Raw genomic sequence first — 24,976 nt, 5'->3', positions numbered from 1 at the left:
AAAAAATATATAAAAAAACAAATTTCTTCCACAGTTTTGACCAATATATATTCTACATATTTTTGGTAAAAAAAAAAAACGCAATAAGCGTATATTGATTGGTTTGCGCAAAAGTTAACGCATCTACAAAATAGGGGATAGATTTATGGCATTTTTGTTAATATTTTTCTTTATTAGTAATGGCGGCGATCTGCGATTTTTATTGTGACTGCGACATTGCAGCAGACAGATCGGACACTTTTGACACTATTTTGGGACCATTGGCATTTATACAGCGATTCAGTGCTATAAGAATGCACTGATTACTGTGTAAATGTCACTGGCAGAGAAGGGGTTAAACACTAGAAGGGGTTAAATGTGTTCCCTCGTGAGTGTTTCTAACTGTGGGGGTATGGGACTGACTGGAGGAGGAGACATATCGCTGTTCGTAATTACTGTTACCGTGTTCCCTCAGCCTGTTCTAACTGTAGGGGGGATGGGCTCACTAGAACATGACAGAGATCACTGCTCCTAATCACCGGGAGCAGTAGATCCCTGTCATGTTGCTAGGCAGAACAGGGAAATGCCTTGTTTACATAAGCATCTCCCCGTTCTGCCTCTCTGTGTCACGATCGCGGGCCATCGGCGGACATCGAGTCCGCGGGACCCACGGGCAACGTACAGGTACGTTGTTTTGCGTATCCGTGCCACTTTGCCGATGTATATCGGCGTGACTCGGTCGGCAGGTGGTTAAGGTGTAAATTTTTGTTTATTAATAAATCATACAAACATACAGCTTATTAATAAAAACATATTTACATAAAATTAAACAACTAAACAAAAACAAGCGTGCTTACATCAGCAAGTAAAGAAAGCCGTTTCCTGACAAGATAACATAGAAAGAAACATATTTTAATGACAACAAAAAAGAGACTACAAATCCCGAACCTCAACTTGAACACAATCCAGGCTAAGAAACATTTTGAGATTTAATCGCCATCAGGATGTGATTCCAAAGCCCCCCCAATAACCCCTCCCCCACATCATTCACCCCGACTTCCACATCATTTACCTTGCATTCTGCACCAGCCACTCTCATTCCCTTCCCACCTCCCCCCCACCATCATCCAATCCATCCCTCTTTCCACCCCTTGGTGTCCGCTGACCTCCAGCCACACTTCTGCCACGCCGAGGAGGAGGGGTTGGCACCACCATACATGCTGGTCCAGCACCCTCCACTGCCTTCACTACACTAGGAAAAACAATAGGTGCAGACACAGACTTGACAACCACAATTTCTGCCACTGACTCAGAGACCACAGACTGGGGGGACAATGACACCACAGCCAGCCTCGGACACCGATTCTGACGGGACTGAGACACTAGGATCCCCTGGTACAACCTCCGCCAATCAAGACTCTTCTCTATGCAGACGGAAGAATTCCTCCACCAGCTCTGGCTTACTGTGCAAAGCCTCAGGGGGCACTGGCTATAAGGGTGACCAACCTTATCACATAGGTTACATTTAATAATGTTACAGTCCCTCGCCAGATGCCCCAGTTCCCGGCACTTCTGTTCTGGACAGTTAGAGGAGAAATGTCCCTTGACTCCACATTTATGGCACACCTTAGATTGACCAAGGCAAAAAGACGGTAATCCTATCTCTACCAATAAAGGCAGAGGAGGGCAAATGCTTGACCACATTTACACACTCAACCTCATTGTCATGGACCACCCACCCGTCCAGATTCCTCTATCATCCACAATCTTTTTTAGTGGGCACAAAGTTTCACCAAACCTCCTCAACCAGACCCATAAATCCTCAGGGGGTATAGACTAATTTCTTGTCAGGATAATCACAATTTTTATCAAGGACTGACATGAGATTACCTTAGGGACACGCCCCTTCCAGTTCGGCTGGCCCCCATACACATGCTCGAACCGTTCTCAAAACAGATCCAGCGATTCTGGACACACAAAAGACAAATCATATTCAAAGGAACCAGCCGGACTGATAAGAACATAAATATCCTCCGCCTTAAATCCCATGGCTAGGATCTTATCCACAGCCACCCTCCTGGTATGTGGAATATCTCCTCCTTCCCACCTGAGCTGTACCACATTCCTGCCTTTATTGGAAGGTGCGTCAGGTGAAAGTCGCACAACTGGCTCTCTTCCACTAGCAGCATGACTTTGTCCCAACACAGCCTTAGCATAGTTCCTAACTGGGACAGATGACACATTAACTGGCTGCATAGGAATATTAACTGGCTGCATAGGAACCTTGATCCTCCCTCCTCCCCTCCAGCACAAGTCCCGCTCACCATAGTCCCAGAAGTACCACAGTTCCCAGCAGTCCCATCATCAAGTAAAGCCTTCCATTTAGAAAAAACACCAGCTGTTTCAGAGATCATACGGCCCTTCTGCTCTGCAGTTTCAATGTTGATGCGACATTCCTGCTCTGTACTGTTAGTGTCCATGTGGGACTCCACTCCAGCAGAAACTTCTCTGTCTGTATACAGGCCATCTCATCCTGCATTCCCTGCTGATTGCAATCTCAGGTGCAATCTCAGGAAAGTCCTCCACACACTGAAAGAGATTTTCAGAAAACACTCCTTTACCAAGATCTTCATCTGATGAGTCGATGCCACTAAAGGGAAATTCCAAATCTGTAATGGTCTGCAGCAATCCCCCATTTTCCTCAACCTCCTCCTGAGATGACCCAGGCTGCTGGGGAGGGAGGGGGGCAGATACTGACTCAGACAGGACAGTTCCTGAGACAGGGGTAGTACTGGGGCCACCATGTGAAGCCACTTTCTTACCCCCCCCCACTTCCTTGCTCTGGTATGCACCCTCTGCCTGGTACTAGCACAGGCACTTTCCTTCATCTGTTGGAATCTCTCCTCATTCTATTTGCAATTAGTTTTTATTGAAAATTCAACAGTAAAATAATACATAGTACATCTGAGAGTTATACAATACTGCAGAGGTTGCACCTCTTCATCAGCAGGGAATCCAGTACCAAATCGAGTTAGTAAGAAAAATAAGGAGTTGTTCCTTTAATTGAGTCAAATGATCGCGTTTACCTTGTGACCACCTTAAGTAATGGCATCGCACCTGTGATCCAGGAACCCCCAATGGGTTCTAACTATGCCACAGATCACTGGACTGCACAGGCAAATAGTGGCATGCACACTTCCATATGGCTGTTGCTTACTATTTCAATTATTTGTTATAATTTCCCTAATCGATCTATTATGTATTTGGGTATATCTCCCAAAGCTCATACAAAAATGAAGAAAAAGAACACTTTAACAGTTTAACAGAAAGAACGTTAACAAGTTACATGTACCATCTAAAAAATGCATGTATCTAATAATGCAAGTAATTTACCTATCCCTAATTGGTAGGATATTGCTCTACCCATGATTCCCAGGATATATTAAATTTTGGGATATTATGGCTTTTTATGGCGAAAAATTTTTCATATGTGTATTGTGTTTTAACTCTATTTATAACTTCTGACAACAGAGGAGTCTCTTTAGATTTCCATTTAGAAGTTATGGTTAGTTTTGCTGCAATTAGTATGTGAGTAATTAGAGATCTATATTTGTTTGGGATTAAGTGCATTCCTATGTTAAGAAGTGCCAACTGTGGCGAGGGTATAATAGCTTCTCCCGTAACTTTATTGATTAGGGAAAACACCTCCTTCCAAAAAGTTCTGACTTCCTTGCAGCTCCTTAGTATATGTAGGATGCATCCCCTTCCTCCGCAGTCCCTCCAGCAATTGGGAGAGGAGTCTGGGTAAATCTGTGCCAGTCTTACTGGAGTTAAGTAGGTTCTCTATAGTATTTTAAGTAGCAATTCCCAGTGGTTTACACAGTGGGAGTATCAAAAGTGGGATTGGATGGCCATTTGCCAATCCTTCTGTGTATAGAGATTACCCAGCTCCCTTTCCCAGTTTTGCATGTTTGAGGATTTATGAAAAGCTCTCTCCTCATTCTCACACTTTTCTCTGAACACACCGCTGCTTTCCTTCAGAGAAGCAACCAGCTTCTCCTGCTTTTTCAATGCCTCCTCCAGAGACTTCAGTTTGGAGACTTCCCTCTTATGCCCTGTACACACGGTCGGACATTGATTGGACATTCCGACAACAAAATCCATGGATTTTTTCCGACGGATGTTGGCTCAAACTTGTCTTGCATACACACGGTCACACAAAGTTGTCGGAAAATCCGATCGTTCTAAACGTGGTGACGTAAAACGCGTACGTCGGGACTATAAACGGGGCAGTAGACAATAACTTTCATCTCTTAATTTATTCTGAGCATGTGTGGCACTTTGTGCATCGGATTTGTGTACACACGATCGGAATTTCAACAACGGATTTTGTTGTTGGAAAATTTTATAGCAAGTTCTCAAACTTTGTGTGTCGGAAATTCCGATGGAAAATGTGTGATGGAGCCCACACACGGTCGGAATTTCCAACAACAAGGTCCTATCACACATTTTCCATCGGAAAATCTGACCGTGTGTACAAGGCATTACTGTTTCCAGACTTACTATGCAGGAATATCTTTTCCCTGAGATCTTCTTTCATGACAGCAAGTTTCTGTTCCTCCTTAGCAATGCGGCGAACTCCGTACCACTCTATCCTGGAAGACTGGTAAGGTCTCCCCTTGCATAGAGACAGGCCCAGGATCCATTGCAGCTTGAGCACATGGAGTAGGTATCAGTGCCTTTGTCTTCCCCAACATGGTCCATGCTTGCCTGGGAAAAGCCTGCATGAGAGGACCCAGGCTTGCTGCTTCTCTCAGCTGAGATCACAGCAGAGTGAGCCAACGGCACCCTGCAGAACAGCACCACCTGGTGGAGAAGCACCTCTGGTGCAGAGACTGATGTGATTGGCTCAGAAACATAATAATAATAATACAGGCAGAATGATCAGTACACAACTCACCTCTCTATTATCTCTGTCAGCCTGAACTAATATCCCCTTAAAACACGGCTCAATATAATGGACGTAATCATTGTACTGGAAGACAGAACCAAAAGAAAAAAAATGATCAATTACATGGGACCTGAAGTTAGAACATGCTTTGTCGCTATAAGATAAACTTTAGCCATCATACCTATGTACTAAGCATGGCATTGTTATGTATCCAATTGACTTTACCAGGTCAGAGGGTGATTTGTCACTGTTTTCTATCAGGACTGGTCGCTTAAATCTAAAAAAAGGGTAATTTTGAACTCACTATGTATTTGTGTACCAAACTTTATACTTTTTCATGGTCATGTTGAGCACACTGGTTGATGTACCAATATGTTTTTTGCACATTTGTCAATAAAAAGAGTTAAAGCGGAATTCCGCCATTTTTTTTTTTTTTTTTTAAAGTCAGCAGCTACAAATACTGCAGCTGCTGACTTTTAAAATATGGACACTTACCTGTCCAGGGCGCCCGCGATGTCGGCACCCGAAGCCGCTCTTTCCCTCGGCTGTCGGGTGCTGCCGCCGCCATCCTCGGTAAGGGAATCAGGAAGTGAAGCCTTCACTTCCTGGTTCCCTACTGCGCATGCGTGACTCGCGCTGCGCTATCCCACTGGTCCCTGCTGGGATAGCAGTGCCAAATGTGACACCAGAGGGGGGGAGGAATTGGAAAAGCGGAAGTTCCATTTTTGGGTGGAACTCCGCTTTAAAGAAAAAAAAAGATAAACTTTAGCCAAAAAATTACTACACTTTTCAAAGCCTGCAGAGTCTGTGCTACTGCCTAGGGTTGCCACCTGTCCGGTTTTGACCCGGACAGTACGGGTTTAGAGTGCCGTGCCCAGGTTTCCCTCTGCCTGACAACCGGACACCAGTGCCGCTGACAGGGGGTACCATGGGGCCTCCTGTAGGGGCCCCAGCACACAGAGGGATCGGAGAGTGGGTGGGGGGCAATTACAGAGGAGTCGCAACATAAGGAAGAGAGAGAGGTGACAGACAATGGCTGGTTCAGTAATTTTTAATAAATTAAACGTTTAAAAACAATCCACTCGCTCTCCATGTCAAAGCTGTGGGCATGTCAGTCTGTGAAGTTTGCTGCCCCATTCTCCCGATTCATGCTGCTGTTTCACTGAATCACTGGAGGAAGCCGTGGGAAAACTGCAGTGAGCTGTCAGATAGCCTGGGACGCTGTGACCAATCAGAGCATTCCAGAGGCTTAACCACGCCTCCATCATCAGAGGCTAGGAGTTCACATGAGTTTCCCGCAGCTTTCTTTTTCCTCCAGCAATTCAGTGAAACAGCAGCATGGATCGGGAGAATGGGGCAGCGGACTTCACAGACTGACATGCCTACAGCTTTGTGAGTGGATTGTTTTTAAACATTTAATTTGTTAAAAAGTACCGCACCAGCAGGGACCTGGCATCTCTCTCTCTCCCTTATGTTTTGACCCTTCTATTACTGCCCCCCCCTCCCCCTCCGATCCCCCTACTATCCGGGTCCCCCTATAGGAGACCCCCGTGGTACCCCCTGTTGGCTGCCATGGGGGTATTGGGGGGAGGAGGAATTGTGCTGGTAGGGGAAGAAGATTTGTAATAGGAGGGGATGGGAATAATGGCACCCCAATTGCGAAGCAAAACTTCTTTTGGGTGACAGGCATCCCACGATTCTGTCTGCGTGATTTTGCCGTGATTTGTCAGGTGACAATCGTGGCAAAATCGTGCCATGGTTGGGGTGCCATGCCGTGCGCCGCTAAAGTGTTCGGGTTTGGCTTGAAGAAAAGGTGGCAACCCTACTACTGCACCACCTCCTGCCTACTCTATGAGTTACTAGTGGATGTTAACGTACACAGACACCACCCACTCTGGACTCCCTTCATCCTGTAAACCCACCAAAGTACCTCCCCTTCCCACCCAGGCTTGAACAAAGCAGACACTACCTCAGCAAGCCTAGATTTCAGTATAAGTTTATGTGTGAGGAGTTTTGCAGGTAATAAGGTAATAATGAGTCAACAACTGATGTCCTTCATCTGAAAATGCTAGTCGAATTATTCTGATTTTGAAATACTGAAAAACATGCAGTTCGGCAAAATCAGAATGAAGTCAGAACGTCTAATGTACATACTTGTCCTTTGTCAGTTTTTCAAAGTATTAAAGCCATTAGATCACCTTGAAAGTCAAATGACTAGCATGTTTAAAGAATAGGTCATTAATGGTAGTCTGTATACTGGTTTTCCTTAATCACTAATGAGAATAGTGAAGACTGACTGCAATAATGTTGACAAAGTCATTCTCGCCCAGAGTGTCAAGCAGTGTGTTGATTGTGTGTTTGGCAATGGTCATTCTCAGCCCCTTCATGCTACCACTGATGTCCACCACGATCACGATGTCCTTCGGAGATGTGGCGGCCTGGATGTACCTAAGTTGTCAGAAACAAAGAGAACATTTTGAGAATTTCAGCTACAAGCCTCAAACATAGTCCTCAAGTCTCTCAATGCCTTGTTGCAAGCTGAAAGAGATTTGCTTGACCTATGCACACACATCTCACAGACAGGTGTAAGAGTGTCTCAGGTCAATTTAGATTCCAGGAGAGTACTGATTGTAAAACATTTTCATTGCCAAAATTATTAGAATTTTCAGGCATAACATATCTGGGTAGAAATAGGTTTAGCAGAATCTGTGGTTTAATCAGGTCCCCCCTCCCTGGCATGTTTTTAGGGTCTACCATCTCTGAGCACCAGGGCTCTATCACCATTATTTGAGAAAATGGGTAGCTAAAATTGCCTCTCCTGGACAAGGGGGATGTACCGATCAAAGCAGAGGGGATTACAGGATGGGGGGGTTTAGGTATAGAAGGGGAATTAAAGTTTGGAGGGGGAAGATCTAGGAGTTAAGGAAACGAGTAGGTGCAGAGATGGAGTCATTTGGTTAAGCTACAGGAGGTAAGTGGGTGGGTACATTGGCTGCAGGGGTAGCTAAGGGTTTGCAAATGGTAAGTCTTGGAGTAGCTGGTACTGGAATTTAAAAAATAGGTCTCAGACGTCTACTTGGGACTGGGGCTCAGATGTGTCAAGCTACACCACTGGACATCCATTTAGCAAATGGATACATGCAAGATTCAAAAATAAACAGAAGAACCATGTGAAGAATGATTTCCAAGCCAAGAAAATACACATGAATTATGCAAAGAAAAACATTTTGCAATCAAACAGGGCTGGACTGGGACAAAAATTTGGCCCTGGACTTCATCCAGACCGGCCCACTTTAATTTAGCAAACACGCACAAAAACAGTACATAATCTATACGCAATTGCGCAAAAAAAATAAGTAAAAACATTCCATTGTAAGTATAAACGGCTTTATTTTTTTTAACTCTTTGCCTCATTGGCTGGAATTTCAGAAACCTACATTGCTGCACGGCCATTGGCTGCCTTTCAGCAATGCAGCGGTGCTGAGGCTGAGCACTATGAAGTGAGGTGATGGGCAGTGCGGATGACCGGCCTCCCCCATACCGGCCGGCTGGCCAACCCCGCCCCCCCCACCCCCCAGACAGCCAACCCCGTTAGCCACCCAAGCCCCCCCATCCACCCTTCACTGGTCATTAGCCGTCCTACTTTCTCTTATAGGCACTACAGCGGTGCTCAAATTAATGGCTGTGCGAGCTGCTCAGCCATTGCTTTGACAAGCTGTCACCAGGGGCGTTGCTAGGTATACAAAAGATCTGGGGCTAGAGCCCATAGCAGCGAAGTAAAGTCATACACTTGGGTGGGGATACACATGTGTATAATATACATGAGTGTGTGTGTATATAAATATAAATATATATATATATATATATATATATATATATATATATATATATATATATATATATATATATATATATATATATATATATATAACATTATATATATTATCATTACATCAGGGTCCACAGAGAGCGCCCCCCCCCCCCCTTACATCAGGGTCTCCAGAGAGCCTCCCCTTACATCAGAGTCCCCAGAGAGCACCCCCTTACATCAGAGTCCCCAGAGAGCCTCAGTCTTGCATTCGGGTCCCCAGAGAGCCTCCCCCTTACATCAGGGTCCCCAGAGAGCCTCCCCCTTACATCAGGGTCCCCAGAGAGCCTCTCCTTACATCAGGGTCCACAGAGAGCCCCCCCCCTTACATCAGAGAGCCCCTGCCTTGCATCAGGGTCCCCAGAGAGCCCCCCCACTTACATCAGGGTCCCCAGAGAGTCCCCCTTACATCAGGGCCCCCAGAGAACCCCCCTTACATCAGAGTCCCCAGAGAGCCTCAGCCTTGCATCAGGGTCCCCAGGGGGCCCCCCACTCACATCAGGGTCCCCAGAGAGTCTCCCCTTACATCAGGGTCCCCAGAGAGCCCCCCTTACATCAGGGTCCACAGAGAACCCCCCTTACATCAGAGTCCCCAGAGAGCCCCCCTTACATCAGAGTCCCCAGAGAGCCTGTGCCTTACATCAGGGTCCCCAGAGCGCCCCCCTTACATCAGGGCCCCCAGAGAGCCCCCCCCTTACATCAGGGTCCCCAGAGAGCCTCAGCATTGCATCAGGGTCCCCAGAGAGCCCCCCATTTACATCAGGGTCCCCAGAAAGCCCCTCCTTACATCAGGGTCCCCAGAGAACCCCCCTTACATCAGAGTCCCTACAGAGCCACCACTTACACCAGGTTCCCCAGAGAGCCTCTCTTTACCTCAGAGACCCCAGAGAGCCCCTCCTTACATCAGGGTCCCCAGAGAACCCCCCTTACATCAGAGTCCCCAGAGAGCCCCCCCTTACATCAGAGTCCCCAGAGAGCCTCAGCCTTGCATCAGGGTCCCCAGAGAGCCCCCCACTTACATCAGGATCCCCAGAGAGCCCCCCCACTTACATCAGGGTCCCCAGAGAGCCCCCCACTTACATTAGGGTCCCCAGAGAGACTCTCTTTACCTAAGAGTCCCCAGAGAGCCGCTACTTACATCAGGGTCACCAGAGAGAGGGCAGGCAGTGAGAAAATGTAATCTCTCTGCTGCCAGCAGCTGCATAGTGAGGGCAGAACAGCGGTGATGCAGGGTGGGTGGTGAGAGATGATGTAATCTCTCTGCTCTCTCTCCCGCCCGGCTCTCCCGTGCTGCCTGCATGCTCTCCGGCTCTCCCGTGCTGCCTGCCGCACAGCTGCAGAGAGGCCGCGGCCCACTACTGGTGGTTGGGGACTCCTGAGATTCTGGGTTATGGGCCAGAGATTCGGGGCTATAGCCCCAAAAGCCCCCCCCCCCCCTAGTGATGCCACTGGCTGTCACTAAAACCGGCACACTGAGACATCTGCCCACCGGGAAACTCACGGTAGTTCCGATGGCCAGTACATGCCTGCAATCAAATAGATCAGGCAGTTTCACACAGACAATGAGAAACAGAGAATGATAGCAAAGAAGACACCCTGGTGGAACTGTAAGGTTGTTGAAGGTGTGTTCATATTAAAATGGATAAAGAGAGGGGACTCAAATATGGAGCCTATTCTTTATTGAGTTTTTGAATTTCATTGGAATTATAAAGGCCCTAGAATGGGATCGGTATTGCTGTTCTAGTACTGCTCCAGGTCTTTAGAGACCATATCCCTGATTAAAGCAGCTGTAAACATTTTCAATTTGTTTGTCATTATTTATTCATATCAAATACACAGTTAAAATATTTATGTTCAAGGATAGGGGCAATATTAAAGATTAAAGGGCTCCCCCAGGCTTTCCATACCTTATAAAGTAAAGACAGTTAGACCTCAGATCAGACATCCTCCAATATGGAGCTTGTGTCCTCTGAAACTATAGGCTTCAACTAGATCCTCATCTATCCAGTCACTTTTAGAGAAATGAGCGACACAGCACATTGGACACATTAAGGCAGGCTTTAAGACAAAGTTTGTCGGGGATAATGACTATTTAACACATAAAAATCTTGAAAATCCTATGGAAAAGCTCTCAAGCATATCAGACATGGTGTCCAATGGTTGGACCCCCAGGCCAAATGGTGGAAAGCGTCTTAATAGTCAATAGTCACATTGTGACCATCTGAATTCAGGAGGGAGGGGCTGGGAGCACAGAAGAGGGACCCGAGAAGAGGAGGATCTGGGCTGCTCTGTGCAAAACCATTCCCCAATGCAGGTAAGTATGACGTTTGTTATTTTTAACTAAAAAAAACGAAACTTTAAAATCTTTAAGTCCAAAGAGGTGCATTTCACCTTGCAGACTTCTCTATTTAATTCACAATTGAAATTTTTATCGAGTGCCAGGAATACAGCTGACACTGGACCTTCTGGTCTCAGATCCTGAAGCTCAGAGTCGCATGCAGCTCCTCCCCTCCTCCTGCCCAGTCAGAGCACTTTGTAAGTATGTGAACGCATTCAGAAAATACAAAGCCTTCTGTGAATGAACAGAAGAGGGGAGGGGCAAGCAGAGTTGCTGTATATGAGAAGACAATGTCCCTCCTGTTAGAGCACTGAGAGCAGTGGCAAAGCTAGACAGCCCCCCTCCTGACCCACAGTGTCAGTAGGGCAAGTGGACTGTGTCAGTCAGCGGAGCAGTGGATGGTGTCAGTTGGGCAGTGACCGGCGTCAATAGGGCAGTGGCAGTCGTCAATAGGGCAGTATCTGGTGGCATTAAAGTGGATGTAAACCCAAAATTTTTTTTATTTTTTTTTTTTATATCATACTGTAGAGTATAAGATTTCCTATCATTTGAGCCCAGTCTTGCCACACAGAGTTAATCCATCTCTGAGCAATTCTCTTTTATTGTTCAGTGAGATAAATCTTGACAAACTGAGAAAAACTTTGTCAAATCCTCCCCCTTGCTGTGAGTGACAGGTGATTTACATATCTCGTGCACAAGCCTGAGACGCATGCAGTATTTTTTAATTCCCTTCCACTTCTTTCTTCAGCAGCTCTGCAAGGATTGGCTGTTCCACACCTCAGCATGATTTGGCATGCTGAAGTCATGTGGTTACTTTCCTGTCTTTTCACTGGATGTTAGAGATCATAGCAGAAGTTCAGTGTTAGAAATACACAGGAGAAAATGCATATTGACAAGGGGAGTGTAGAGGTGGGCGGGGAGTCTACTGACATCACAACTCCACCCACCGAGCTCCAGACAACAGACCCACCCACAGAATCTGCAGTTTTTCGGGTCTAATAACAGACAAAGGGGAGACATTTGACAGGTAAAGATACATGCAGGAGGCATGTATATCCTTATAGATAACCCCTATGGCAGTAGTTTAGAAAGGATGACATTGGGTTTACATCCACTTTAAACGCCCAAACTCCCAAAAACATCGTTTATGAGCTTCAGTGTGCACGGAGCCCGAGTCCTGTGCCATAAACTTTCTGCAGCAAGTCCCAGCACAAAACCTAAACCACCACATGTGTAACTAGGGATAATCCTTACCATCCACGATTTCTACAATCAAAGGAGATGACACCGTTCTCATCTGGCATCCATTTTATACCTAAGGGAAGAATAAGAAAAAAATCACCAGATCAACATAAAATTATGTAAAAAATCTGTATTTTTGAGGATAACTTGATGAAAGCACCCAACACGAATCCAAAGTAAGCAGAAATGTAAAAATGAAGTACCCCATACTTAGTACACCAAAACTGTATAAGCAACTCCCCTGAAAGGATATTTACCTGGATAGAGCCGGAAAAACCCTGTGGAGCTGCCAAAATACTGCCAGGTTAACGTAGGATCCCTCTGGAAGTTTTCCACGAAGATGGGATTCAGGGCTTCGGACATGTACACGCCATTGAGAATGTCTAGATCTGCAAAAATTCATTCATTCAGAAATGACAAGAAAAGTGTAAATCAAAGTATGCATGTTAAAGTGGAAGTAAACCTCCATTGATTGTTTGTACCTATAGATAAGCCTATAATAAGGCTTACCTATAGATACTGTAAATATTGAGCAACATTTATCAGATATTTACTGTATATGCGGCCAATGACGTCATCGGCGCATGCACTCTGAAGGAACGGCCACCCATGCCGTTTCTTCAGAGCTAGGTGCCGTGACTGGCAGCTCCAGCGCGCATGCGCGGGAGTGACGTCACGTGGCTCAAGCTAGTAACACAGCCAGAGTCTGCAGACCCTGAAAGGAAGACTGGTGAAGATGGATGCGGCCTCTAGCAGTGACAACGAGGGCTTCATTTTCAGGTAGGTTTCACATAATGTGCTAGTATGTGATGCATACTAGCACATTATGTCTTTACTTTACAGGTCAGAAAAAAAAAAAAGAGGCAGCGGTTTACTTTCTCTTTAAAAAATAACAAGCATGGGTGATATGAATAAAGTTTTCTAATAAAAACAGATACCATCTAAGGTCCTACTGAAGTCTGCAAAGAGCAATTTTCTAAAAAGTTACTATTCACATAGCCTTAAAGGGGCTGTAAACACTCCTTTTTTTTACCTCAATGCATTCTATGCATTAAAGTGAAAAACCTTTTGTGCTGCAGGGTCCCCCCCCCCCCCCCAGACCCCCCCCCTTTTCTTAACTGAGCCCGATCATTCCAGTGACGGGGCAAGCACAGCAGCTCCAGCCGCTGTCTCTGGCCCTTATTGGATAGATTGATAGCAGCGGGAGCCTTTGGCTCCCACTGCTGTCAATCAAATCCAGTGACACGGGAGCTGGGGGTGGGGCCAAGTTCTGCTGTCCGTGTCAATGGTCGCAGCAGCACGACTCAGGAGCGCCCCAACACAAGTGCCCCCATGGAGAGTGGCTCTCCATGGGGGCACTCAAGAAGAGGCAGAGCCAGGAGCACCGCCGGGGGACCCCAGAAAAGGAGGATCAGAGCCATTCTGTGCAAAACCCTTGCACAGAGGAGGGAAGTATAACATGTTTGTAATTTTTTTAAAAAAGAAACTAAGCTTTACAATCACTTTAAGCTGGTCAAACAAGGATTGTTTTTTTTTTTTTTTTTTTTTAATCAGCAAGCCAGCTGATCCAAAAAACCTGAATGGAATCCTCCCCAACGCGGTATTATATTCTGTCAGGATACACTTATCAGAGCTGGAGCCAACTAGCATGCTCTGATTGAAAACAAATTTTCCAACATTCACCCATTGATCGACTCCTCTAGAACGAGAACGGCTACAGATGGATTGAAATTTGGTTGGTCCCTGCTGAACTGGATGAATTTTGGGCTATCTATGGCTAGCATTAGGCACCATTTATACCATGTGACAAGCCTGTGGTCTGTTGATAACTTGTAAGGACACTATGCTTGCCATTGTTGAATGGGGACAGAGGGTAGGGATATACTCCACTAGGGAATGTAAAGACATCAAGGCAGCTCACAGGGATGCTTTAAAGGGAAACTATAGTGTTTTTTGACAGTTTTATTTTTGTTTTTTTATACGTTTATACGTTTTTAAAGGATCACTAAAGATAACATTTTTTTTTTTTTTTTTTTAAATAACAAACATGTTATACTTACCTCCACTGTGCAGCTCGTTTTGCACAGAGTGGCCCCGAACCTGCTCTTCTGGGGTCCCTCGGCGGCTGTCTCGGCTACCCCCGCAAGGACTCAACACTTTCATGCGAGCTCCCTCGCATGGTGTTGAGTGCTTGCAGGCACGCTCCCATGATACAGTCGGTGGCCATAGCCGCGCTCTGTATCACTCGGCCCCCCCCTGCGTGCCGCGTCACTGGATGTGATTGACAGCAGCGCGAGCCAATGGCTGCGCTGCTTTCAATCCATGCACTCTAGCCAATCAACGGCCAGGCTGAGCAACGAAGAGGATGTCTGGGGCGAGCGCGGGACTATCGAGGGGTCAGGTAAGTAAAACAGGGGGGCTGGGTGTGTTGCGTTTGTTACAATATGATTTTTTTTATTAATCAGACCTAGGATACATGGAACATAACATTACACAATAGTGGTTGGTCATAGAGATATTGTCAGTTTTTTGGCTTGAGTAGATTTCTCAAACAAATGCTGTTTTATACAATGGGGGTAAATATCATTGTTGTATTCAATTGACAGTTCAATTAACAGGCTATTGTCTCTATAGCTACAGTAAACAAGTAAGAAATGTACTTGTCTGAGGTTCTTTCAGCTCTCAAACTGAAAGAATGACAGTCAGATTACTGTCAGGTGTTGGCTGCATTAGACAATGGTACGTAGATACCATTTTAATATTCAATATACAGTTTTCAACAGTCCATTGTCTACACAGCTACAGTAAACAGGTATGTTTTCTGTTGTTTGGCAATATGGTAAACAGCATGGCACATAAAAGGGGGATTCAGACATAAGCTAGGGACACACACACACACACACACCATCATGCTGTAACATCTGACGCCACTCATGATAGAAGAAACTTGCCTGATGCTCCAGGAGAATTGTTGCCAATGGAGATCACGAACATACAGTAACAGAAGATAAGTAACCTTTAAGTGTATTTGTACTGGTATAGACCATAGGCTGTTCAGTTTGCTAGGCATTTTGCTTGTTATAGATATCTGTCAGTCTTGTATTGTATTCCTAATATTGTAATAGTTTTTGTATGTACAGCATCTTTGTATAGTAAACACATTTACACACTACAGAAATCTCAGCTTCCTTGCTTATACCACAGAGTAATCTTGCTAGATAGACGCAAGCAAAACACTGGGGGGGGCGGTATTGTCAGATGTTTTTTCAACCTAATGCATAGAATGCATTAAGGTGAAATAACTTTTACCTTTACAACCCCTTTAAGCTGTTATTTTCTGCCTTTTTACTATGTACAGCATATACAATTTTTGTTTTACAAATACAGATTTAACACATGACAGCACTAGGAGTAAGCAAAGGAAAACAGAACAGCTTGCTTTGTAGTTCTCTTTCTTTAATTGAAACTTTGGACTGAGAACTCTGATAAGGAAGGAGTCACATTGCTGTGAGGGCTGGTCTGTAAACAACTTTCAACCAGTCTCAGTAAACAGAACTACAAATCGCTTAGTAAATGAGAAAGTTTACATTTAAGTATATTAATTTGCCATTTAGTGGTTTGGTCAGAATTTAACATCCTCTGATGCCTGGATGATTAATTGTAAAGTAGTTAGTCACACAGTTGATACAGCCGAATGCAAGCCAGTTCTGTCAACTATACCATGAAAAAGAGAAGAGGGCCCCTGAACTCACCTTTGTTGTACACATTAGTAGGAAGCTGAATGTTGCTGAGCGTTGTGTTCACCATCAGATTATTAAAGTGCTCATTAGTCTCCAAAATAAATTCGTTGCCCAGTTCCAAATAATTATCATTGTCATCCTTTTCATTAATTCGCACTGAATTGTAGTATTCAAACTGCAGAGAAGTTACAGGCACAGTAAACACAGACACATAGGTCATATAATTACTAAAGTGACCCTGTTACATCTGTAGATATTAGGCTCATGTAGCATAGAACAAGGTGAATAAACTCATAGTAACCAATTAATATCTATCTTTCACTCATCAACCTATTACATAGGTTGCCCATCATTATTAAAATGTTGAAATGATTGTTCTGCACCACTACAACTATCTATCACTCTACTTGTCCTCCCTCCCCCTCTCACTGTTATGGATTGCACAGCTGTCCAGAATTATTGGCAGGATTTAAAGATAATCTCTGAAGTAAGCAAATATTGTCTAATTGGAAGAGACGTGTATTCTTTCTTGCATCTTGGTGTGTTTTGTGTATTTCTTCCAGATCTGTGCAGTAATCCAGTGGGAAACTTTACCTCTGTGTAGGAGCTTCCTGTAATAAAGACCGGTCACTACTTCTTTCTCTCCTTGTGCAGGATGACTGGTCTGGTCTCCACCCCCTACTGTAGTTCTCTGCAGGCAGCCTGTAGTGGGTGGAGCCTGCTGGGTCCCCCCCCTCAGCTCTGTACTGTACTCTACACAGGCTATGTACAACACAGTGATTAGATCACTGCTACTTTTACAATGTAATAAGTTATAACTGTGTTTACAAAGGAATTTGGTGCACACAAAGTAGACTTCTATCACTGTTTACTTTCTAAGGAATATATTTGAAGTTTTTGTGCCTGGAGTTCAGCTTTAAAATGGGTGGTTAATAAAAGTGTATGTCTAAAACTTTTTTGATTCATTTTGGAAAGGTTAAAACTGAGTGGTACGTGTTGTGCGTCCTAGCTCCTCCCACGCATTTCATCATAAATGACGTCATCAGGGGTCATAGACGCATGACCTGATCCAAAACTACCAAATCCAAAAAAAACTTAAAACACCGTTTAGTCTGCTCACAGAACATCTGCTGGCGCTTCTCAAACTGACTCTTTGAAAGTCATGTGTCCTTTTAAACCCATTTACATAGTGGCAGGGACTCTCACTGTTACAGAAGATATGTTTTTTTGTGTTGAAAATTTAAACACCAGTTTTTTATTTTGCTTTCTGTGTACCCTTCGGAAGATTTAGATCATCAGAACAGGTGTCCCCATTATGCAATGAGTATACATGCTCCTTGAAAGAAAGCCTCCACCAGCCCTTAAAGTGGTTGTTAAGCCACTTTCACATCTTCATACCATCCCCTCTGTGTTCTAATCCTGTGTGCCCCTGTGTGAGTGATTTATCAAAGAATAGCCTGCTATACCTCATTTCACACCTCTTCTCAGTGATCACATGCTGGCCTTCTCCTTTCCCCGTCTGACAGATGCAGCGGGCGGGGCCGAGATTCCCCCGCTGATGTCACTCGGGAGAGGACAAGGAGAGGAGAGAGAGCCGGCCGATCATGTGATCGCTGAGAAGAGCTGTGAAATGAGGTATAGCAGGCTTTTTTTTTATAAATCACTCACAAAGGGGCACACAGGATTAGAACACAGAGGGGATGGTATGAAGATGTGAAAGTTATTTGAGCAGCAGGAGTTGTGGGGGCGGGCACTGTCAGGAGCTGACAGGCAGGGAGGGAGGGGGGAGAGAGTACAGAGGAGACAGAGGGCTGCGGATAACTGAGGCACATAAACTGACCACGGTGTCAGGGCTCAGCAGCGACGATGAACCATGGTCAATTTACAGAGGGGAGGGCATGGCCAGGCAGGATCAGCCAGGTATCACAGGTGATACAGGGGGCCAAATGACACAACGCAAGCACTGTGCTATATAAAATGCTTTAAGGGAACAGGATCTTTTCTTTTGGGTTAACAAACACTTTAAGGGTAAACAAGTAAGTCCACCCTAACACTAAAATCCCTGTATCTACAGATATCTACGATCTTAGACTAACCTATCTAGCTCTGTAAAGAAGAACTCAGTATACCTTTTTTTGAAGCTGGTCTTCAGTGGCGGAATCTCTGCAGAGAACAAAACCGACAGTGGCTGTGAAATGAACGGGGAGTGACATCACCCATAGACTTACTATGGGACTTCCGTTGTCGGCTTTGTCCTCTGCACCCACCTCCACAGCAAAGCCGCAGCTGACAGCTCAGTGTGGGATTGGGTTAAAAAAGGTATGTATACTGATTTCTTCTTTACAGGGCTAGATAGGTATTCGATCGTGGATGTCTGTAGATGCAGGGATTTTAGTGAAGGGTGGACTTCTACTTTAACCTTCACTGCAAAGGTCACATTTATAGGTCAGGCTTTAGGACCCAGGGAGACCACTTGGAGAAATCCAAAAAAATCAACTCCAGCCTGTGTAAATTGCCCAAGATGCTGTATAGTGGAACCACAAAGTCCATCTTAACCTTTGCATCACAATGGCTCTACCATCCAGGACAGCCTATCTCAACCTTTTTAACTTGGAGGAACCCGTGAAAAAAACCTTTGGGCTTCAGGGAACCCCTGGTAATTATTATATTTACAGTTCACAGTACATTAGTGTGATAGTGGGAAGGATGCACCTTACATTTGTGGTCATTGGGAAGAATCCCCTCTTACAGATAGTTAAAGTGATATTAAAGTCTTTTTTTTTCTTTTTTAAATAACAAACATGTCATATTCACCTGCTCTGTGTAGTGGTTTTTCACAGAGCAGCCCAGATCCTCCTCTTCTCAGGTCCCTCACTGGTGCTCCTGGCCCCTCCCTCTTGACGAGTGCCGCCTCCTTCACAGCAAGCAGCTAGGTATGAGGGCACCTGGGCCTAGATGCTGCTCTGTGTGTCCATTCAGACACGGAGCCGGCCCTGTCCCGCTCTCTCCTCATTGGCTCATTGACTTTGATTGACAGCAACAGGGGCCAATAGTGCCCACTGCTGTGTCTCAGCCAAGCAGGAGGGTCCCGGACAGTGGAGTCTGTCGTGCAACATCGCTGGATCTAGATGGGGCTCAGGTAAGTATTAGGGGGTCTGCTACACACTGAAGGTTTGTTATCTTAAAGCAAAGAATGCATTAAGATGCATTAAGATAAAAAACCTTCTGACTAGAACCACTTTAAAAAGATCATTGGTGTCAGTGGGTACTCATCCAAGAGGCAGAAATTGCTTATTGCTCAAGGAACCCCTAGTAACCTCTGGAGGAACCCTAGGGTTTCACAGAAACCTGGTCGAGAAACCCTGATCCAGGGAATCTTCTACAACAAGAAGTTTATACTCTTGTTTACAATCAATTCGACAACATGAAGTGGAAGAAAGTGTACTTCTTGGGCAATACACAGGCTGGGGTTGATTTTTTGGATTTCTCCAAGGGGAGGAAGATGAAAAAATATTAAATAAAGAAATCGTTGTAAATTAAGGTGAGATAACCTGTGCTGGCTGAAAATAAAGGAGTATTTATTAGACTGCAGTTCTAAAGATTGATGTGTCGGAGTAAGCTAGAAACAATTGCTACTGTTCTATGTAAGATCCTAAACAATGCACAAAACATTGCTGTATATACATGGCAGGCTACCAATATACTGAAGGATTGCACTAAAGAAATCATTCTCTACAACATTCGATATTTAAATATTATTCTCACCTCCATAGACTCATTAAACTCGTGATTTAAATCTGCCTCTTCCGCAGCCTCCACCAATTTCTGAAGAGAGAAAACAGGAAAGGGAACAAAAATTGATTAGATGAAATGCATAGTACATTAACATGTTAGACCAGCCTAAACTGGTTTCCTAGTTTTGGATGTAGTGGAGAAGGATTAGCACCCCGTCAGGTTTTTATTGCTATCGCCAACAGAACACTTTAAGGAACAGAAGAACTTTAAAGATAAAACTCTCCATCCTTTGATCTGCACAGGGGCACTAGGCAAGGCTGCCCCCTGTCCCCATTACTTTTTGCCCTGGCCATAGAACCCCTGGCCACTGCCATAAGGGGGAGCACAGAAATAGTTGTATTTAAGCGAGGGGAACTAGAAGACAAATGCCGACGATGCACTCTTTCTAGGTGATACATCTACATCTCTGGTAAAACTTATGGACTTGATCCACACATTCGGGACCTTCTCTAGGTTCAAAATAAATTGGGACAAATCTACAATACTGCCCTTGGATCCACTTGTGGGGCCCCTACCCCGGGTAGCTGAACAGATTAAGGTAGTAGATAAGTTTAAATACCTGGGCATAGTTATACACCCTAATTTAGACCAGTATATTAGGCTTAATATAGACCCATTGCTTAAACAATTTCAGGAAAAAACAACTAGCTGGATTAAATTGCCACTTTCCATAGTCGGCCGCTGCAACTTAAAAAAAATGATTTGGAACCCGCAGCTATTATATGCACTCCACAATGCCCCTCTTTGGATCCCTGTCCATGTGTTTAAAAGGTGCAACACCATTTTTCGCACATTGATATGGAGGAAGCAGGTTCCAAGAATTAAATTGGAAACTTTACATGGAGCAAAAGACTTGGGTGGCCTGGCAGTACCTAACCCATTTTACTACTTTGTGGCAGCTCAGCTGCAACACTTAACGGGCTGGCAATATCCTGAGTCCTCTGATCCCATTCGGAACATCGTGCGCACGCAGATGTCTGGTGATGGTCTTGTGGAGTGCATGGAGGCAGGTGAGCTGGGGGCATTGACCCCATACCCCACATTACTACTTATAGATAGAATATGGAATTAAACTAAACAACATCTGCAATATACAGGTTACACTACTGGTCACGTATCTGGAATAACCAAAACTACCCAGAACTAAACAAACTATAGGGCTTCTCCAATTGGTCTAGAAGTGGAGTAATTTTTTATATTCCACAACTATATTGTGGGGTTGTGCTCTGAGACTTCCAATCACTGCGCGTAGAATTTAACCTGCCAAATTCTTCATTCTTCCAGTACCTACAACTTAGGCACGCTATAGGGGCACAGGCCACGACTTCCACATGGGAACTAACTAGGTCCACGGTGCTCACACAACTAATCTTGTCATCATCTCGGAAGGGACAAATCTCCTCTATATATATAGCTCTCTTCTTTGTCACGTATCTAAAGCTATGACTTTGAACTGTAGAGCTGGTTGGGGAGATGACATAGGATGTATTTTAGATGATGAATGGAACACAATGCTAGATAACGTACTTAGGGTGTCACTGTCCTCCTCTCAAAAACTTACCCAATTGTTCATTATTCACCGCACATAGCGCACACCTGAGAAATTACACAAATGGAATAGAAGGGATGATCCACTTTACCCTCGCTGCTCTATCGACAGTGGTACACTTGTCCATATGTTATGGAAATGCCCGAAACTACAAAGGTATTAGGCCACAGTGATAAACACTATCGATAGCATATGGAACCTCAAACGTATAACTGACCCTAAACTTTGTCTACTTGGATGGCTGGATGAAGAACAGTATACACTCCACACATATACTGCCATTCTCAGAGTACTATTCCTAGCTAGGAAACTCATAGCTAGAAAAAGGCTACAGCGCCTTCCACGCACACAGAATGGATTGCCTCTGTAAATGATTCTCTAATTAGGGAACAACTCACATACAAACATCTAGGTAGCCTGAGAAAATTTGAGAACATATGGGATCCCTGTTTGGACACCCCTGGTTTAGCTCAACTATGTCTGGTTCACAAAAGAATCCTCGGGGGTAAGACAACACCGGCACCCACATCACTTTAGAATCTAGTACCAAGAGGAATTTGCTAGGGATAAGGGAGGGGGAAGCAACAGCACTGCATATATACAATTACTCTAATAGGGAGCACCTATGAAAATGTCAGGCTCTGACTTTAAACTCCCCACCCCCCTTTTTTTTTTTGTATTAGTTTTACCCAAAGGTTAATATACAAAAGCACTGTACACCACACCCCGCTGGTTAGGGGATGGTGGTTCCCCTGCTCTGCTCGATGGACCTGGAAGGGCCGGGAGCAGAAAGGGAAATAAGGACATAATGAGGACACACATGACATGTAACAAGACCAAAGAACTACAATCACAGTTACCTTGAATTGCAATCACATCTTTATTTCTGAATGCAGTTACAATTGTTACTGTATAAACATATTATATGTATGACCGGCTGGTCATTTAACATTGATATCTCTGTGTTCTCACAAGTATAGGATTTATTTCTTGTAGTAAAATTAAAAAGTTGTTTTTTGTTAGTTGTGTTTGTTTACAATAAAAATTATCTGATTTAAAAAAAAAAAAAAAGATAAAAACTATATTTTAACCTGTCAGGGCCACACGGTGAGTCTTATAGAAATTGCATTGGAGTAGAACTGCCATTACCTCTACAGCTTCTACTTTCCTCCGCAGCATACTCTCCATCTCTTCTGAAAACTTCTTCACCAATTCCAGCCCATCCACCTCCTCAATGCTCAGGGTGGGCTCTACGTCTTTGTATTTCTAGCAGAGAGAGAGAGAGACCCAGTCACATTTAGCACATTTCTACAGCTAAGCCTAACCAAACATATTGTAATTCAGACTGTATGGTTTCCCTTTCAAAAGAAAGTTAAAATGGACCTGACCTAGTATCATCGAAAGTATTTCATGTTAAAAAAGAACTATCACCATAAAAATAGAAAAAGAAAAAATAAAGAAGAAAGCTCTCCCAGGGGACCAAGTAAACCTAGCACCTGTTCATGTCTTGATCTGTGGTCCCATTGTGGAATAAAAGTCAATTGTTATTGCTGGCTGTAGATCCTCCCCATGCTAAAGCCCAATTTGTGGCCAATCCTATGTGGGTGGCACAGCCAGCTCTTTAGCCTCTTTCCCCTGGCAGAGTTATCACACAGCCCCAACAGCGCTGACTGTTCATGCTCAAGTAAAAAATCATTCAGTGCTGTAGGATTGCATGACAAGCTGGTGACTGACTCGCATCTCTACCCATGCTCTGCGTGGTTCTGATTGGCAGCTACTCTTCCAGGCAGCTCCATTGTCTACCAGTGATAGCAAAGCTCTCCAGCACCACTCTGGATATAGACTCCAGTCCATACCATTCTGTGAGGCTCTGCAGCTTGGATCTCAGGCTCCTGACCATGCTATACAAATCTTCTAAACATGAACCTCTACACAGCCCACAGTGCTGAATAATCTTTTACCTTTGTGAATAAACAGTGAGGGCTGTTTGCTCTCCCTGCAGCTGCTTACACAGCATCGTCACTCTAGCTCTGAATGATCTTTTACTAGTGCTTGTGTAATGAATAGAGCTGATCCTGGCCCCTTCTGTGCTGAAAAGTGGTGCTCATCTCCAGAGTGTACCTGCTGCCAGAGATGAGCACTGATGATCAGACCTCCTCATCTCCTTGCTAGAAGTGTAAACAGACAGCAGTGAGAGGGCAAGCTGTTGACCATGCTAGCTCAGCAATAGACATGGGTTGAACACCCCCCTGTTCGTTCTGCAGCAGAACTCCCGAACAGGGGAAATGTTCTAACAGGAATGGCGAACCCCATTAAAGTCTATGGGAGCCGAACAGGAAAAAAACTGCCCATTTTGAAGGTGTATATGCAAGTAATTGGTCATAAAATGGGTATGGGGATCTGGGTACTACCCTGGGGGACATGTATCAATAATACAGTTTTTTCATAAGCAGTGATTTTAATTATGCTTAAAGTGCAACAATAAAAATGAAAAAATTCCTTTAAATATAGTGCCTGGGGGATCCCCTTAATGTGCCTGTAAAGTGGCCCGTCTGTAGCATGTATACAACATGCTGCAGCAGAAATGAAATTTCAAAAAAAAATAGTTAAATCCCATTAAAATGACTTGCAGTTGCAACTGCCGGCACCCGGCTATTGAAAAATTAAAGAAAAAAATGGCGTGGTGTCCCCCCCAGTCCATACCAGATTTTGGGAACCTCATGGAAAAATTGTTTAAAAAACAGCATAGGGTCCCCCCCCAAAATGCATACCGGACCCTTAGAGCGGCATGCAGCTTGGCAAATTTAGGTAAGGGCGCTCCCCCCACTGAACCATACCAGGCCACATGCCCTCAACATGGGGGGGTGGGTGCCTTGAGGCAGGGGGGTCGCCCCCTTCTGACGTCACGGACTGGTGCATGCTGGGCATGTGACCTCAGAAGGGGGCGGTGCCACCGGGTGGCATGGCCAGGAGGCCCCGCCCCTTACCTATATAAGAAATGTCAAAACGCAGAGCAGGCTTTCGGCTGAAGGCCTCCCAGGAGGTGGGAGTGTTTTTTATTTTTTCGGGTCAGTGAGCAGCGTGATTGACGATGTATATACATCAAGGGACACAATTTTTTTATTTTTTCATAAATTAATTGTAAAAAACTTGTCATTTGTGTTAATTACTTTTTGACACTTTTTTGGTGAATAGGTAGAGGTACTATGTACCGATACTCATTCACATGGGGGGGGACTGGGATCTGGGGGCCCCCTTGTTGAAGGGGTCTTCCAGATTCTGATAAGCCCCCCTGCCCGCAGACCCCCACAACCACCAACCATGGTTATGGAGATGAGGCCCTTGTACCCATCAACATGGACAAGGTGCTTCCCCACCCCCCATGTTGAGGGCACGTGGCCTGGTATAATTCAGGAGGGGGCGCTCGCTCGTCCCCCCCCCTTTTCCCTGACCTGCCAGGCTGTATGCCCCGATAAGGGGCTGGTAAGGCTGTTTTTTTTTTAAATTTTGGTGT

General features: G+C 44.7%; 1 protein-coding gene across 5 annotated transcripts in view; it reads right to left on the bottom strand.

Moving 5' to 3' along the window:
- CACNA2D4 (calcium voltage-gated channel auxiliary subunit alpha2delta 4) overlaps positions 1 to 24,976 on the bottom strand; it is a 374,858-nt gene that overhangs the window by 298,235 nt on the left and 51,647 nt on the right. For all 5 annotated transcript variants that reach the window (XM_073621593.1, XM_073621591.1, XM_073621594.1 and 2 more), the window contains exons 3-9: positions 22,612 to 22,728; positions 19,884 to 19,943; positions 16,131 to 16,293; positions 12,636 to 12,767; positions 12,391 to 12,451; positions 7,228 to 7,378; positions 4,940 to 5,014 (exon numbers count right to left, since the gene is read on the bottom strand). In XM_073621593.1, the coding sequence (XP_073477694.1) occupies positions 4,940 to 5,014; positions 7,228 to 7,378; positions 12,391 to 12,451; positions 12,636 to 12,767; positions 16,131 to 16,293; positions 19,884 to 19,943; positions 22,612 to 22,728 (759 nt within the window). The remainder of the gene's footprint in view (positions 1 to 4,939; positions 5,015 to 7,227; positions 7,379 to 12,390; positions 12,452 to 12,635; positions 12,768 to 16,130; positions 16,294 to 19,883; positions 19,944 to 22,611; positions 22,729 to 24,976) is intronic.

The sequence above is a fragment of the Aquarana catesbeiana genome, linkage group LG03 (genome assembly GCF_042186555.1).
Source record: "Aquarana catesbeiana isolate 2022-GZ linkage group LG03, ASM4218655v1, whole genome shotgun sequence".
NCBI classification, from domain to species: Eukaryota; Metazoa; Chordata; class Amphibia; order Anura; family Ranidae; genus Aquarana; species Aquarana catesbeiana.
This window is presented reverse-complemented; position numbering and strand designations above follow the sequence as displayed.